The sequence below is a fragment of the Plodia interpunctella genome, chromosome 19 (assembly GCF_027563975.2).
Source record: "Plodia interpunctella isolate USDA-ARS_2022_Savannah chromosome 19, ilPloInte3.2, whole genome shotgun sequence".
NCBI classification, from domain to species: domain Eukaryota; kingdom Metazoa; phylum Arthropoda; class Insecta; order Lepidoptera; family Pyralidae; genus Plodia; species Plodia interpunctella.
In genome coordinates, this window is record NC_071312.1 from 1007289 (window position 1) to 1022972 (window position 15684).

General features: G+C 35.8%; 1 protein-coding gene across 1 annotated transcript; it reads left to right on the forward strand.

The window, feature by feature from the left end:
- Positions 1 to 1702: 1702 nt before the first annotated feature.
- On the forward strand, positions 1703 to 15575 carry LOC128678130 (solute carrier organic anion transporter family member 2A1-like). Its single transcript, XM_053759465.1, has 12 exons — positions 1703 to 1819; positions 6575 to 6739; positions 7282 to 7452; positions 7795 to 7968; positions 8667 to 8858; positions 9301 to 9422; positions 9798 to 9893; positions 10365 to 10555; positions 11286 to 11399; positions 11859 to 11980; positions 12940 to 13080; positions 14055 to 15575. Exons 1-12 carry the CDS (start codon positions 1801 to 1803, stop codon positions 14207 to 14209), a joined length of 1662 nt encoding a protein of 553 aa, XP_053615440.1. The 5' UTR covers positions 1703 to 1800; the 3' UTR covers positions 14210 to 15575.
- Positions 15576 to 15684: the final 109 nt, after the last annotated feature.

Sequence of the window (15684 nt, forward strand, 5' to 3'; positions counted from 1 at the left end):
GCGGCGTCTTAAAAATATAAATTCTGACAGTTGTAGATTTGACTGAATTGACTTCGTAATTAAAATTTAGGTTTTGTTAATTTTGTTTCAACGTTGAGCTAAGTTGTATGTAGTTAGTACTTGAATGTAACTAATTTAAGTAACAAGTGACAATTTTTATAAGTATGCGATGAAAATTAAAGATTTTACAAGTTACCGCGCATCAAAGATGATTTTTCATAAGTTTAATACTATTTTAACTCATTAAATCTAAACTTTAAATGTTTACATATAATATTTGTTTCTTTATTACTTTAATATACAAAATATGAATTCTTTAAACATGTTAGTTGTGTTGTGAGATATATGAGAGATATTTAATAGTATTTAGTAGGTAATTAATGTATTTTATTACATTGTGAAATCCATTAAACATGTTATCAACCAACATAACATGTTTATGGTTCCGTACCTGAAAAGATTAAAATCGGGGGCTACCATGAAACATAAAACAAGTGATTGCGTCCACACGTTCTCTAATTTTTTTACACGATAAGGGAGAAAGAGATAGCATGTGGACGTTAGTAACGTTCTACGTGTTGGTTGTTTCGTAGTTGCCCTTCTGGAACACTTATAAAATCATTAAAGTTAGAATCTCAGTTTTATTGTTAAGTCGATAAATTAATCTTAATTGAATATTTTAAGTTTCGAGAAGAGTATTGTTTAATTTAGGTACTTAGTTTTACATAATAGCACCGTTGCACCACCAGTGAGCCACTATGGACAAAAACCATGTCATTTTTAATAATTATATTATTAGTAATTTATGACAAAGTACAACATGAATTATACTAATAAATCAATGTTTTTACAAAATGTTGACGCAGTTTTATTTATTTATCAGATAAAATATCCTTCGTGAGGCTCAATACTATCATAATTAGGCAAGTATGTTATTTATAGGGCCTAGGGCCGCGGCGGGGGCCTTTCTTATGAATGGATAAGGAGTAAGGGGTATTACCCACACGCGGGCACATTACGGATTGGCGGGTTATTACGACTGCAAATACAACTGGAACCAACGGTTTAACGTGCCTTCCGAAGCACTAAGGAGGCCAACATTATATTTTTGGTCACCATTCAATAACCTGCCATTGTGAGAGTGACTTAACCGCCTGTATCATAGGCCGAGCGCGCTAACGACTGCGCCAACATTGAGCTCCTAAATATAACTAAAATCTAAAAACTTTTTTACAAAAATGTAATTTTTGACACAAGCTTTTAGTTGACACAAGCAAAAATGTAATTTTTGACACTTTGACGCTTTGTTGTCAGAGAGATCATAATCAAAATGTGACAAAAAAATCATCTCCGTGCAGTAAACCGTTGAGGAGTTCCCACGTCTGGAGCCGTTCTTGGGTGTACCATCAGATCCTACTTATCATAATAATACATTTTCATCCAAACTAATCGTGTGTAGACAACTTCAGCTCAATCTGTTTAAGATATATCCTGCATAATTACATTGCAATTTGCATTAAATACTGAAAAATTTGGTAATTAAGTAAGTAGGTACAAGATTCGCGAAAAAAGAACCAAAAAACATAGCAAACCAAATAAAAGTAGTAAATTATCGCACACAATATACATGTGCGATTTTAATCTACAGATAATTTAGATTAATGAATGCGGAGAGATTATACATTAATCAGAATACAAAACAGTGGCCTCAGCACAGGCGCTGTGTGTAGCGTACGACAGTGGTGAAACGTGTGAAGAATGTGCAGAGAAAACTAAATTATTGTGTTGTGTATTGTGAAAATGTTGAAAAACGAAAACGGTAAAGTTTTTTTGTAAAATGTCCAAGGTAGTATAATTTCCCGGTGTGTCCTGTACCTATATCTGTATGGTCGTTAGGTCTAACGTGTGTTTAAGTTAGTATTTGATGATAATCTATATGTAACTATATATAAAAGTGAAACATTCAATCACTCATCACGAAATCTCGAAATCTTACGCCCCAAAGTACCAAAGTTAGCATAAAAAAATGCCTTTTCATTTGGAAGGTTTGTTCCTCTCGGATGGGATACTCGTTAGGTATTTCATTCCACGGAAAATTGTCTAATTTTCCGTGGAATGAAATACCTAACGGGTTTTTCTTAAGAACTCCAGATTTTGGCATCATAAAATTTATAACATTGGTGTTAAATTTTTTTTATTTTTGTTATTACATATAGTTTTTAGCTTGTGAGAAATCTACAAATAATTTAGATTTTAATCTACAGATAATTTAGATTAATGAAAGGGACTATTTAATATAAAATTTGACGTGTAAAGTGCTTGTGAAGGTATAATTTCTGAATTTGAATATACTATCGTTCTCGATCGTGAAAATGAGGAAACATAAATCCAAAGTTTATAAAATTATGAAACAATAAAAATCTGTAGTTATCACTAAATACTTAGTCTAAAACAAATCGCTTCCCGCTGTTTGTCACTACATATGCTGAGATCATAAATTGTATCTATATTTTTTAGACAACGGATTTTGATGCAGCTTTTTTTAATAGATTATATATAGTGTAATTCAAGAAATATAATTTATTATTATCTGAACTAGGCAGGGACGCGCGGCTAGTGACATAATAAAATATTATACAATTTGCATATAAAAATGATAAATAATAAATATATAATAAAGAAAAATATGCGAATGTTATAAGAAAATGCCTCGCACAAATTTCTATTGCATCCTCCATTCGTACTTGGCTATCTTTTATGATAGAAATCACTGATTTAGTCACTGTATTGATTTTTAACTGATATTATCTATAGATATAGATAGATAAACAGATTGACATCCTGCTTTGCTCATAGTCCAGGTCATAGTCCACATTTTTAGTCAAGATTTTAAATCACTCATCGTCAATATTCTTTGTAACTTTCCTTTATTTTGTTGATCAAGTAGACAATATTGTTGATCAGTATGACATAGGATTGTACTCTGTCTGTATGATATTATATTTCAGAATTTTTCGATGATAAGTTAGTTCACTTTGATTTTTCTACTTTACTTGTTTGAAATTGTGAATCGTGAAATTTATATTGTATTTAAAGTAGTTACTAGCTCCCTAACATGTTTGCTATGCCCTTGCAGGGCGTCATTTGTATCTTCAATCTATATAACTTCAAACTTTTGAATTACAATTACGTCGACCTCGGTGGCGCAGTGGTATGAATGCGATTCATTTTAGGTTCCTAAATTGAACTGAGTTGCATTGGAATCGTTCTGTAAAAGTTGATGGTAGGTCTACAGATGTACAATATGAATGGCAATAAACGATTTGGACTTGAACTTAATTCTAATTTCCCTTGTATCTTGTATTTTTGATTTTATGATGTATTTTGCTCAATAAAATCAAGAAAGTCTCAGGTGTTTTTATTCTTTTAAGTTGATCTATGACACAGGCGTTCTTTGCTCTGACGAAAAATACTTAACTATATACTTATTACGAGTATTTGTCATGTGAAAATAAATAAGATTGATTTATGTACAATAGGTAGGTGTATCTATACAATAAATTATCAAAATCATTATAAATATGTATCTGTGTATTTAAAACTACCGGCCCGTCCCTGTTTCGCTCGGGTAAAACAATAAATTATACACTTAAACCTTCCTCAGGAACCACACTATCTATTAGTGAAAACCGCACAAAAATTCGTCCGATAGTTTTCAAATTTATCGCGTTAAGACAAACTGACGCGACGAACTTCTTCAAAATATATTTACGATGTAAAGGAAGATTATATGATAAGATATCATTACAAAATCGAAATGTTAACAATATTTGAAAAATTCTTCCTCATTCTACGACCACATATAAAAATTATGCTATCATACTACTAAAATAATGTTCCACTATCATAATGTAAAACAAAGTCGGTACGTGTAGTATGTCTGTCCCCTCCCTATTGTACTAATGTATGCTTATATCTGTAAAACTACGTATAAATGTATTTTTTCGGTTTAAAAAAATACATAAAAGTGATATTTAACAATTAGGATAGCTTCTTTTTTATCTTATGACAGGTTATCATTTATGTTGACCTAAACCAAACAATACGAATTCGTTTGTACTGTACCTATCCCATTTAACAAGCTAAATGACGTTCAGCCAAGTCGTTGTGCGTTTCATTCAACAACTGTAGGTCTACCATCAACTTTTACAGAACGATTCCAATGCAACTCAGTTCAATTTAGGAACCTAAAATGAATCGCATTACTTAATACTAAAAATTCAGTCGATGGTACTAATTTGCGATGCAGTTCAGTTCAGGTCGTAAAGTGGATCGCGTTAAGAGATGGTGGTAAGCCCCCTGAGCTAATTCTACTTTAGTCATTCAATTTAACTTCCAATTACTCAAATAGCTGATTTAACCTGAGTTCACAGCGCTGTGACTCCCAGTGAATCGCAGTAGGTATGTCAATACCTACTGCGATTCTTGGGGAAGGTCACAGCGATCGAAGACTTTATCGTTATGTTTTTACTTACATAATAAACAGTAGGTACAAATATACGACGGTAATGATATATTAATATAGGTACCACCCACGTACGTAAATTCCTAACATAATCAATTAATCCGGCGGTTTTGCGAAATGATAATTTGATTAATTAATAGTTCAAAGGTCACAAAAAATAAAAAGTTGTATACCTACGCACAACACAACGTATAAAATTTTGGTAAATACAAATACAACTTCAGTTATGTATGAAAAATGTAAACTCCATAAACTTGTAATTATATCAGTACAAAACTATATATATTTTACAAGCCTTTATTTTACTTCAAAACTAGCAGCCCGTCCCGGCTTCGCTCGAGTAAAACCATAATAAATCTTTCTCAGAAATCAACCTAGGTATATACTTATAGATAATCAGATTTGATTCAAAATAATTGAAGTTCAGAATTCGAACCATCAACAGTAACCAATAAAATTGAACCCTTTTGACCCTAAAAGTGAAATTTTAAGAAATCCTGAAACACGGGTTTCGTTATTTTTGTTGCATAGCATTTGTGCCAAGTTTCAAGTAGATCAGTAAAGATTTTCGTTATTTTTCATACAAACTTTACCCCCAATTTTTGCCCTTTTAGGGGTCGAATTTTGAAAAGTCCTTTCTTATCTGAGCACTATGTAATAACCTAAAGCTACTGCCCAAATTTCGCGTTTATAGCTTCTATGGTTTAGGCTGGGCGTTGATTAGTAAAAAACGATAATATAGAATATTCGGGTGAAAACTTGCAACTCAACTTTGAAGCAGATATCTTCAACCGATTGCGCTGAAATTTTCTACACACGTTTAGTTTGGATGACAATGCATTATTATGATAAGCACGACCTGCACTCCCTGAATGGCTCTCGAAGAGGAAACGGTTTACTGCAAGAACATGATTTTATTGTTGCGCATTGAATGCAATGATATCTCTCTGACAACAATAAAAGCTTGTGTCATTTTTGTAAAAAAACTTATTTAAATTAAAAATATATAGGTACTTACTAACTACTTGAAGGCAATAGGTAATTTGCCATTTTCTCGAAAATGCGCGCTGTCACTGTCATTCTTATTTTTGACGTTTAGTTTATTGCGCTCACGAGGGTATCATAAAATACCGAATACAGAATAAGTACCTACCTAGGTACCTATATAATTAAGTTGGTAGCAGGTGCATCCGAATACTAACTAATATTATTAATGCGAAAGTAAATTTGTTTGTTTGTTACATTTTTACCTACGCTCTATCTACTCAACATAACTTGAAATTTTGCATAGGTACATCGGAGTAGGACATACACCTTACATCGCGAAAAATAACTTCTCCCGTGGAAATTCACGCGGGCGAAGCCGCGGGCAAGCTAGTTATTAAGTAAATCGTAAAAATGAATGCATTTTACGAATGTTGGGGCGCCCTACTCTCTTGATAACTTTCATATGTATGTACGGTAGAGTGATTCGGAAACGAATTTAATATTCAAAACAACGTGCAATTAATATTTAAATTATTAATCCGTAGCACTACGTACAGTTTGCATAGATTTCGGTTACGTATCTAAGTACTTAATAATCAACTCTCCCTTTATACTTCTTATTTAGTTTTTCGCTATAATATTTGGTATATATTTAAATGTGACGTCATAATATGAATTGTAGACATGCGTATGGTTGAGCCCAGCACAGCAGTATTTTATAATTACAGTTTGTTTAATGTATAATACATTAAATAAAACCGGCCTACTGTGAGTCGGACGTCAAAGGGTTCCGTACCATTATCTACAAAACCGGCAAAAAATCATGTATGTTGTACTCGTATAGGAGTCCATTTAAATATTTATTTTATTCTGTTTTTAATTGTTGTTATAGCAGCAACAGAAACACATCATTAGGAAAAGATTCAACATTAAGTATCACGGTTCATGAGACGCAGGCTAAAGACAGACTGAAAGACAGACGGACGGACAGTGAAATCTTAGTTATAGAGTACCATTTTACCCTTCGGGTACAGAACACTAAAAACCTTATAATATCCTCAGTATTCCTGAAGCTATGGCGTCTCCTCCGCACATACATCCTGACAGTGCCTCGCTTCGACCTGTTCCTGCAAGGAGCTCTCCTGATCCTGATTCTGCTGGATCACAACGTCTATATTCTGCTGAAGAGAGACGCCGATTCCGGCTATCACCCTCAGTTGGTTGAAGGTAATCAAACCAGTTAAAATTTGTCCTGTATTTATCGCTGACCCCGGTCGGGTCATGATGGAAAATTATCTATTTCTGATTGGCCCGGGTCTTGGATGTTTATCTATATGTGTATTTGTTATAAAATATAGTATCGTTGAGTTAGTATCCCATAACACAAGTCTAGAACTTACTTTGGGGCTAGCTCAATCTTAATTATTTACTTTATCAAGACCATAATCCTCTTCCGATTATGGCCTCTGGTGGCAATAACTCAATTAGTGCCAACTAAACAAGTGCAACAGTCAAACTTCAAACTACCTAGGGAAATATAAATATGTGTGTTCGTTCCGTAATACCTTCGACATTGGGGTCTTCAAGGAAAGAGTTTATTTATCGCTTTCTCTAAAAGTCGGCAACGCACCGTAGACCCGTGTCGGGATGCTGGTGTCCATGGGCAACGGTGTTTACTTACCGTCAGGCAACCAGCTTACAGCAGTTCGACCACTACGCTACTAAAAAACAATGTAAATACAAACAGTAAATAAAAAGTACTGTTTCAGACTGGGTGTTCCTAGGAGCATCAGGTACAGAGTTCATTCTCGGTGCTTTAATAGCATGGTCCGGTAGAAAACAGCGCCAGCTAGCGTTGTCCTTCTGGCTCGCCATCACGGCTGCTTCCGCGTTGCTTGTACTGGCTTTCCCGTTCAACAAGGAAGTGTCCAAAGATGTTGGTAAGTGGGATTCTTAATTTTTCTTTGCATTTATTGATTGAGAAAGCGGTGAAGCAAACAAGCCGTATAGGTTTTTCAGCCAAGATCCAGATATATCTATTTCAAAACTACTTTGGTAGCTACTCGTATAGTTAAATTTTTCTCGAGCGACTCTGACACTTTGTGTTTGGAATCTTAGATTTTACGATTACCTATGCGGAGCGACTATCGGATACACGAATTTCTATAGAACTTTTTAACACGCTACGGAACAGATCAATAATCACATAGAAACCTTGACACCCGTCCTCATTTTTAGCATATTTGTCATCAGCAACAGCAAAATTCTCTTCTTTTTCTCAGGTGTATGCGGCAACGACACCCAAGTGTCATCAGAGCCTGATCCCAACATCGTCGGACGCACCATAATGCTGGTCACCACTGCTGTGCTCTGCTGCCTGGTCAAGATCTCCATCTGGTCGCACGGCTTGACGTATCTGGACGACCATGAGCCTCAGAACGGACCTTACTTTTACGGTAATATCAATCTTCTTTTTACTTTTCGAGTCTGTGTGTACTGGTGTCAGATTTTATACAACAAACATGACAATAATTATGTATATACCTAAATAAGGGAATAGATTCGTTCCAGGGTTTCGATTCTGTAAGAGACGTCAAAAAACTCACGTCGGATTCCGCGCGGATATGGCTAATTTCATTTTGTATTCTGTAAACTCACTCACTCGTACACTAGCGCTACACTTGCGGGTGCAGTCAATACCTACTAAATTAAAGGACCGTGGCTGTCAAAGATCACTTCTTATATTTTTCCTGCATAATATGTGGACAAAGTCGGTAAAAGACATTGTAGCAAAATTGTACTGATTCACTATTACAATAGGACCTGGAGTCAAGTAAGTATACCTGTCTCTCTTCCGATCCCGTATCATTTCTTCGCGCTAACCATGGTTAGCAGTTAGTTTACTTGTCTATTACATGTATCGTGTATATATCATGTTATTTTATTTAAATTTTATTGATGCGATATTTCAGATCAGAGCTTGACTTGATTTAATCGACGCCAAATCAAATTCACAAAACGTTTCCCTTCTAACCATATGAGACTAGAATACTCTCATGAATTTCAACTCACTCATAGGTAGACAGGCGTACCATCTCAATGGAAAACGCTAACATGAGATAAAAAGGGCAACATATGATGATATAACTTCCAGGAATCCTGATGTCGATCAGTCTGTCTCTCGGCCTGTCTGGGCAGACGTGGCTGCTACCAGGCGGCTATAGGGACGACTGGTGGGTGGCCCACCTCTCACTAGCGATGCTGACTATCATGTTCGCCGCGTTGTTCACGTTGTTCCCGAGGAAGATGCCGGATTACGAGCCGCCAGATATGATGGATGACGATGGTGGGTTGCTTTATAAGCTACAAATGGTCTGTGAGTTTCACCGACAATTTCACCTGTAATAACTTAATCTCAAGAGTTTTTTTATTCACTCTGGTTTTGTAAATCACAAAATATATATATTTTTTTTTTTTAATTTACAAACTTCTCCATTTCTTATTACAAGTGCATTTTAGAGCCGCTGCTTTTTTCTTTTAATTTTCAAAACGCAAATACTAAAGGAAGTGTTAAACTTAGTATATTAATTATTGACGTCGACTTAAAACTTCAGTGAATTAAAAGAGCTATTATATTTGCGTATTTGAACTAAAATATTTTGACTTTGATGCACTATAGTATCAATATTATTTTCTCTAAGATTCGTTCCATATTTGGGGTTTTCATATTTCTGCGTTGACTTTTCCACTTACTCTAGATATTTACATTGTATTTGAATCACTCTCAGGATTTCTGCCTATGGTTAAAAGAGTCCTGGGCAACAAGGCAATCTTTCTTCAGATCGGAGCCCTTGCCTTCCTCAATTCTGGTCTTTTCGGCTTCGTGGACTACAACCAAGCCTTTGTTCAAGTAGGTATTATTTAAATAGATTATTCATGTAAAACTATTTCCACACACACACAATTTTTACACGTGGCTTAGGTTCAAATGACAATGTATACCTAATTATAAGTATGATGACCTAATAGCGTCCCTAACCTAACATGTAAAAACATTGGCGAATTTTAAAATTTTCAGAGTTTATATATTTTTAGTTCACCCACGCTTCGCAACGTAATAGCCCCGAATGCAATCGGAAAGACGCGAGGATAAAAGAGAGATCTTGACAGCTGACAAAAAAACCTTGTATACGATTCACTTACCTATAAATAAACCTGCGATTTTTTTATTACCTAACAGAATAGGAATTAAGTATACTTAATTATTAATTTTCGTGAGTTACAGGCGCGATTTCACATAGAATCCCTGAGGTCAGACCCTCGGATACCAACAATAGCGAGCAGCATCTTCAGGCCGATGGTCATAATTTTCTTCATCATGGTAAGGTGAAAATTATAATTCAATATATATATATAGTTTATAAACAATTTGTCGAAACTGATCGCCTTCTATATTCGTAGAAGTAATGAAAAATTGATAAGTACAATACAAAAATGGCACACAGTTTCCGTTTTACCACAGTAATACAGACATGTGTATTGTCACGAAATGAATCACAATGGAAAAAGTTTAATCGAACGCATCGTTAGATCGAACTTTTTCGATGCTGAACTTTCTTAAAAACTGAACTTCGATTGGAAAGAGAGGACAGATGCCACTGCAAAATGTACATTGCGTAGGTAGGTTTGCATACAAGATGTGTGGCATATAAGAGCACTTATTTACCGTAATGAAAAACCAGTAATTTATGCCGTATCCGACCATGTGCTGCCAACTGTTTTCTAATAGTATGGAGCCGGCTTAATGAAATATAGGGTATTTTTCAGGATACTTTCACAACTTTGTCCACAGATTTTCCGCGTCCGTTTCTCGGTGCGTCGGCGAGATGGCGTGAAAGCCAACACGGCTGCCAGAGTGGGCGGGGTCGTGGCTATTGTCACTGCTGTATTCATGGTCATACTGGCGTTGCTGAGCTGCGGCATTGAGGATGTGGAGGGGTCGGGGGAGGAATATCAGCAGCCGAGCTGTAGCCAGCAATGCGGGTGAGTATCTACCTATACCCTTCTTCTTTATCGTGATGACGCTCTCCAACGATATCAACATTAAGTAGATTTTCCCTGATAGGTGTTGTGCCACAGCTTTGTCGATGATCAACATTACCATGCCGTTATGAGACCTACATTTGTTAATTGACGTCTTTGGTGAAAAGGCTGCGGTGAAGTTTGTCTCGCCGCTTCTTCTTCACCTGTGCTTTGGAGTAAGTGATGTATATTATTCTAAGTTGAATAAAGGATTTTTAATTTTGAATTAAATCTTGCAAGATAATAGGTATGCTCGTAGTTGGCGGCGTGGTGCCATACTCTCAAAAGATTGTCGAATATGAAACTCCATCTGGTTAAACTGTCCTCGCGTCTTCCCATCCGAGTTCGTAGTCTGTTGAACGTCATCCAAGTAGCCTAAGGACTCACCACTACACGACAGCGTGGCCCCTCTCCCCAAGTTTTCAGACTATCCCATCCAGCTGATATCCATCATCATCAGCCATTATGGTAATATCTGGTCAATTGGCTCACCTACTCTGTACCACGTACCTTCCTGTACCACGGATGATTACTACCACATGGCGGTAAAAGTAGCCATATACTGATCTCCCATCAAGTAGATAAATAACCATAATAACTTGAAAAGGAAGAAGTAAAACTAGTACACACCCTTCTAATATGAAGAGTAGAACATACCCTTCTAATATGACCTTTTCTTCATGATTTTCAGTTGCAATTCAGACCTTTACGGCTTCGCTCCTCTGTGTGACGTTGACTCGTCTACCACATACTTCTCTCCGTGTCACGCCGGGTGCTCCGCTAGTGAAAACATTGGAGGATTGACGTAAGAAACAACTAGTCTTGCCGGTTGATAGCCTGCCGTTGAATCATCTTGAAGCTACAGCAATAGTATAGATAGAATATCGATAACCACGAATGAGACAAATAACGATACGAAATATAATGTCGATAAAAATATCAGTACGTAATTTCTTTTTATGCGACCTATCTAATAGTAAGTGATCATCGCAGCCACACATGTCTCACACGCGTGTTGCCGACTTTGTACCCAATGGACTTGCCACGGTAGTAGGTGCCCTGTGTAGGTACCTGTAATCATACTGTCTCTCTCACTCTTCAAACCGGAATAGGTACAGCGCTGCAAGCACTGGTTTGGTGACTGAAATAGATGAGAGTGAGGTATTTCTGATAAGACACAATACATTTAATGTGCCTTAACAAAACACATATCGAATACATTTATGTTACTTAGGTACCTAAGTACTCATTTTAATATTTTCAGGTTCTTCTCAAACTGCAGCTGTGGGATTCAACGCGCTTTCAGAGGCGCTTGCAGCGTCATGTCATGTCAGACTACACATGGTATATACCAGGCTTTATTCACCATTACTCTAGCTGTTGCAGGTTAGTCCTAATAAACACATTTTATACGGTTCTGATTTTAAACGCCTGAGCAAATTATAATAGCAACGAGATGAAGCTTAGCTTTAACGTCGTACTTTTTTATCAGGCGCTTTTCTAATTTAATTATTTGTTTCTTTTTTAAAATCAAATATAATTTTTTTACACATCATCATCTGTCTTACCTTATCCCATTATTTGAGGACGGCGCAATATGTCTATTCTTTTCGTTCTTGTCCTTTATCTTCCCTGACACCATCCATCTCTTTTTAGCCCTTCCTCTCCCCATACGACCATCCACTTATCTTCTTAAGTACTCGCATGTTCCTTTTCTTTCCTCATGACATGTCCAAACCAACTCAGTATGTTACCTTCTGTTACTTCTATCACTAATACATTTTTTACACAAATGGTAAACTGTTTTTTATTAACATCACAGTTTTAAAAATACGGCCTTGGACTGAATTTTATTTTCCTAAAGTTACAAAATTAAGAGCTGGATGCATGTTGTCCTATTCTAAAGCGGCTACCACACGTACAAAGATTCATGTGGTTAGAATATTTAAAGATCATCTATTAAAGTGACGTAGCTAAACTTAAAATTAAAACCGAGTTGTTAAATTGTTCTACATTAACTAATTCTTCTACATCACCACTGCATAAAAAGCATCTTGTAAATATTATTTTTCTCATAAAGCTATTTTAAATATGCCAAACTTGTCATCTTGTTCGTTTTAGTCCACATTAACTCTTGTTGTGAATTCTAATTATAAGGTTATCCACGTGACAGGCTAAGCCTACTGTGGGAACCTTTGTTAATAACATTCGGATTTGCATGTTCTCCTTCTTGTATAGATTCTTTCGTGTTAGTTTCGATACAAATAATCTGTAACATGTAATCTTTTATGGCAATAAACATTTTATTATTATTATTGGGATCGTGTAACTGTGGTTGTGTCCAGGGTCGGCGCTGTTGATGCAAGGCATGGTGCTAGTACGCGCGGGGCGCCCCCGCGACAAGGCCATGTCGGTGGGCGCGGGGTTCGCCGCGGTCGCGCTGTTGGCGCACGTGCTGGGACATTTGCTGTACATGTTCATTAGTGGTGAGTTTATTTATCGCACCTCTCGTTACCATGGCACCATGTTGAGCTGATCGCCATTTCTACTGACATATTTTATTCGATATTCTTTTGTTTATTTATTTATTGGTCCACACAACAGTTTACAACTTATACATTCTTATGGTAAAAAAAGAATCAACAATGTACAATGGCTGGTTGAAAGAGCAAAAGTGAGTACGATAGTAAATAATATAGTAATGATAATAAAGCGTCAGAAGATGTGAAAATTTAATGCAATAAATTGAATTAAAAAATAAAAATAAAGATTTAAAATGCCAAAAGAATTGTGTAGAACTAAGAGATTAGCAAGCGAACTTTGTTTTTGTCTTGTGTACACTTAAGTGTTAATATTTGGATTTTATGGGTTTGCCGAACAAATGATTTCGTTCTTTCTTTAATTCACCTCACGCCACCGACCGAGGGATTCATCCTCAAAGATTGGATATCATAGTGTGTTATTATATTTAATATATCAATTTAATTTATATCCAAAACTGGCGCCCGAAAACCCATAATAAATTATACACGTAAACCTATCTCGCGAATCACACTATCTATTTAAAAAATCGCATCAAAATCAGTAGCGTACATAGGGACAGACAGTAAGCGGGAAACGACTTTGTTTTGTGCTGTGTAGTGTTAAATAATTAATTATTATTTTATACTGGCAATAACGTACGTAATGCGCCACACTATCGCGGACCAGTTCGCCGAACATAGCGAATTCGGCATACCTTACTGATTTTCATAGCAGTACATAAAAGATCTCATACAAACTACGCATCTTGACTACCACGACTGAGCGCGTTGTGGCAATATGTCATGGCTTTTAAATCTTTTTTTTTTTTTAATATGTTATAGATGACATTGGCCTCCGATGAATTCGCCCAAAGCGCCATCTAGCGGCGGTCAGATTAAACAATAGTGAACTAATCATTCAACGTATTAATTTTCAGATAAGACCTGCATGTACAGACACGACGGAGCGTGCCTTCTCCATCGGCCGTCAATTTGGTGGATGCCGGCCGTTAGCGCCGTCATGGCGGTTATATCTGGTATAGTTAGCCTGGTGGCTAGCAAGGTTGCTTACACTGTTGATGAGTTACACTGAAACTTAGCACTCCACTATATGTATACAGGATGATTTTTTATCCAGTGTCCAAATTTATGTATTATATTCTTTGTCGAAAATAATAAGACGCGTATTTTTTCGTTATGTACCTCTCCATACAAAAAAATCGAAATAAAGCGTGCTAAAGTTATCCCAAAAGTGTTTACAATAGTTGACACCGCGCGCCATAAACACGGTAGGTAAGATCACGCGCTTTCAATCGCCCCGTCTCTCGTGGGCATTGACCCCTTCCCTTCCATTTCCATTGACAAAATACATTTTTCGTAGTTGCTGTGTACATAAGTTGCAAATTTTCCCTTCATACTTTCCGGGCTTAGGACCGTCAAATTGCAAAAGGCTTTTAATTACATACTTATTGGATTCCAATAAAATTACCAATAAGAATAGGTATGAGTAAAAACAAAAAAAAACCACGTGCAATCAGGCGTATTTTTTTTTCAAATAATCAATGTATTAATGGTACTTAATACCTAGAAAAAATTTGGACACTGGATAAAAAATCACCCTGTATATTAACGCGGAACAGTTCGAACTTGATTTGCTCGATATACATTGTTGGTACTACAAAAATTTTTTTGTTCTCTCCAATTTTATCAATAACTTTCATTAAGGCAATGAGTGAATGTAACAAATGACGTTACGTTTAGTAACTTGTTAATTAGTCATATTTTAATTAAAATCTTAGATTAAAATGATTATTGAAATGTAAAAATACTCATGTGCAAATCGAATGTACATATCATTGCTATATAATATCTTGATGCAATTAAAAAATCGAGTAAGTACAGTCGGTGATGGATAAACCTGAGCTGTGGTAGCAAGTTACTTAGATCAAAAAACTTCAAAATTCTTTATTCAGCTTGGGATGATATAAGTACATCATGTAATGACGTCAAATATTTATTCCCAACTGAGTCTACCGCCGACTTCCAAAGCGCAGGTGAAGAAGAAACGGCGCAACAAACTTCACCGCAGCCGTTTCAATAAGGGCGTTAATTAACACTTGTGGATCTTGGTGGGGGGGTCAGGTTTATCTGAACCCGACTGTACCTTTTTAGTATATAAATTGATAATAATTCATAACTTGATGTAATTTTAAATACTACCCCGACTGCGGCTATACTACGAAGTGCTTTTGTAAAATATTAATTTAATTTACTTACATTTTTTTATGAACGCAAATAATTTTAGGTTAGTATAAGTATTTATTATACATTTTTATATTTAGCTATAAAGTGATTGGATCAAAAATAAATAATTAGCACAATAAAAAAACACGCTTATTATATCATATATACATTATATTTACTATTTTCTAAATTAAAGAAAAAGTGGAATAAAAAAGTTGGGAAAGTATTAAAGATGAATGAATCGGGAAAAAGACGATGTTGAACAACGTTATGCGCCGACCGGGATTAAAGAGCGATCAGGAAGGATTTGGTAAGTGACAAATG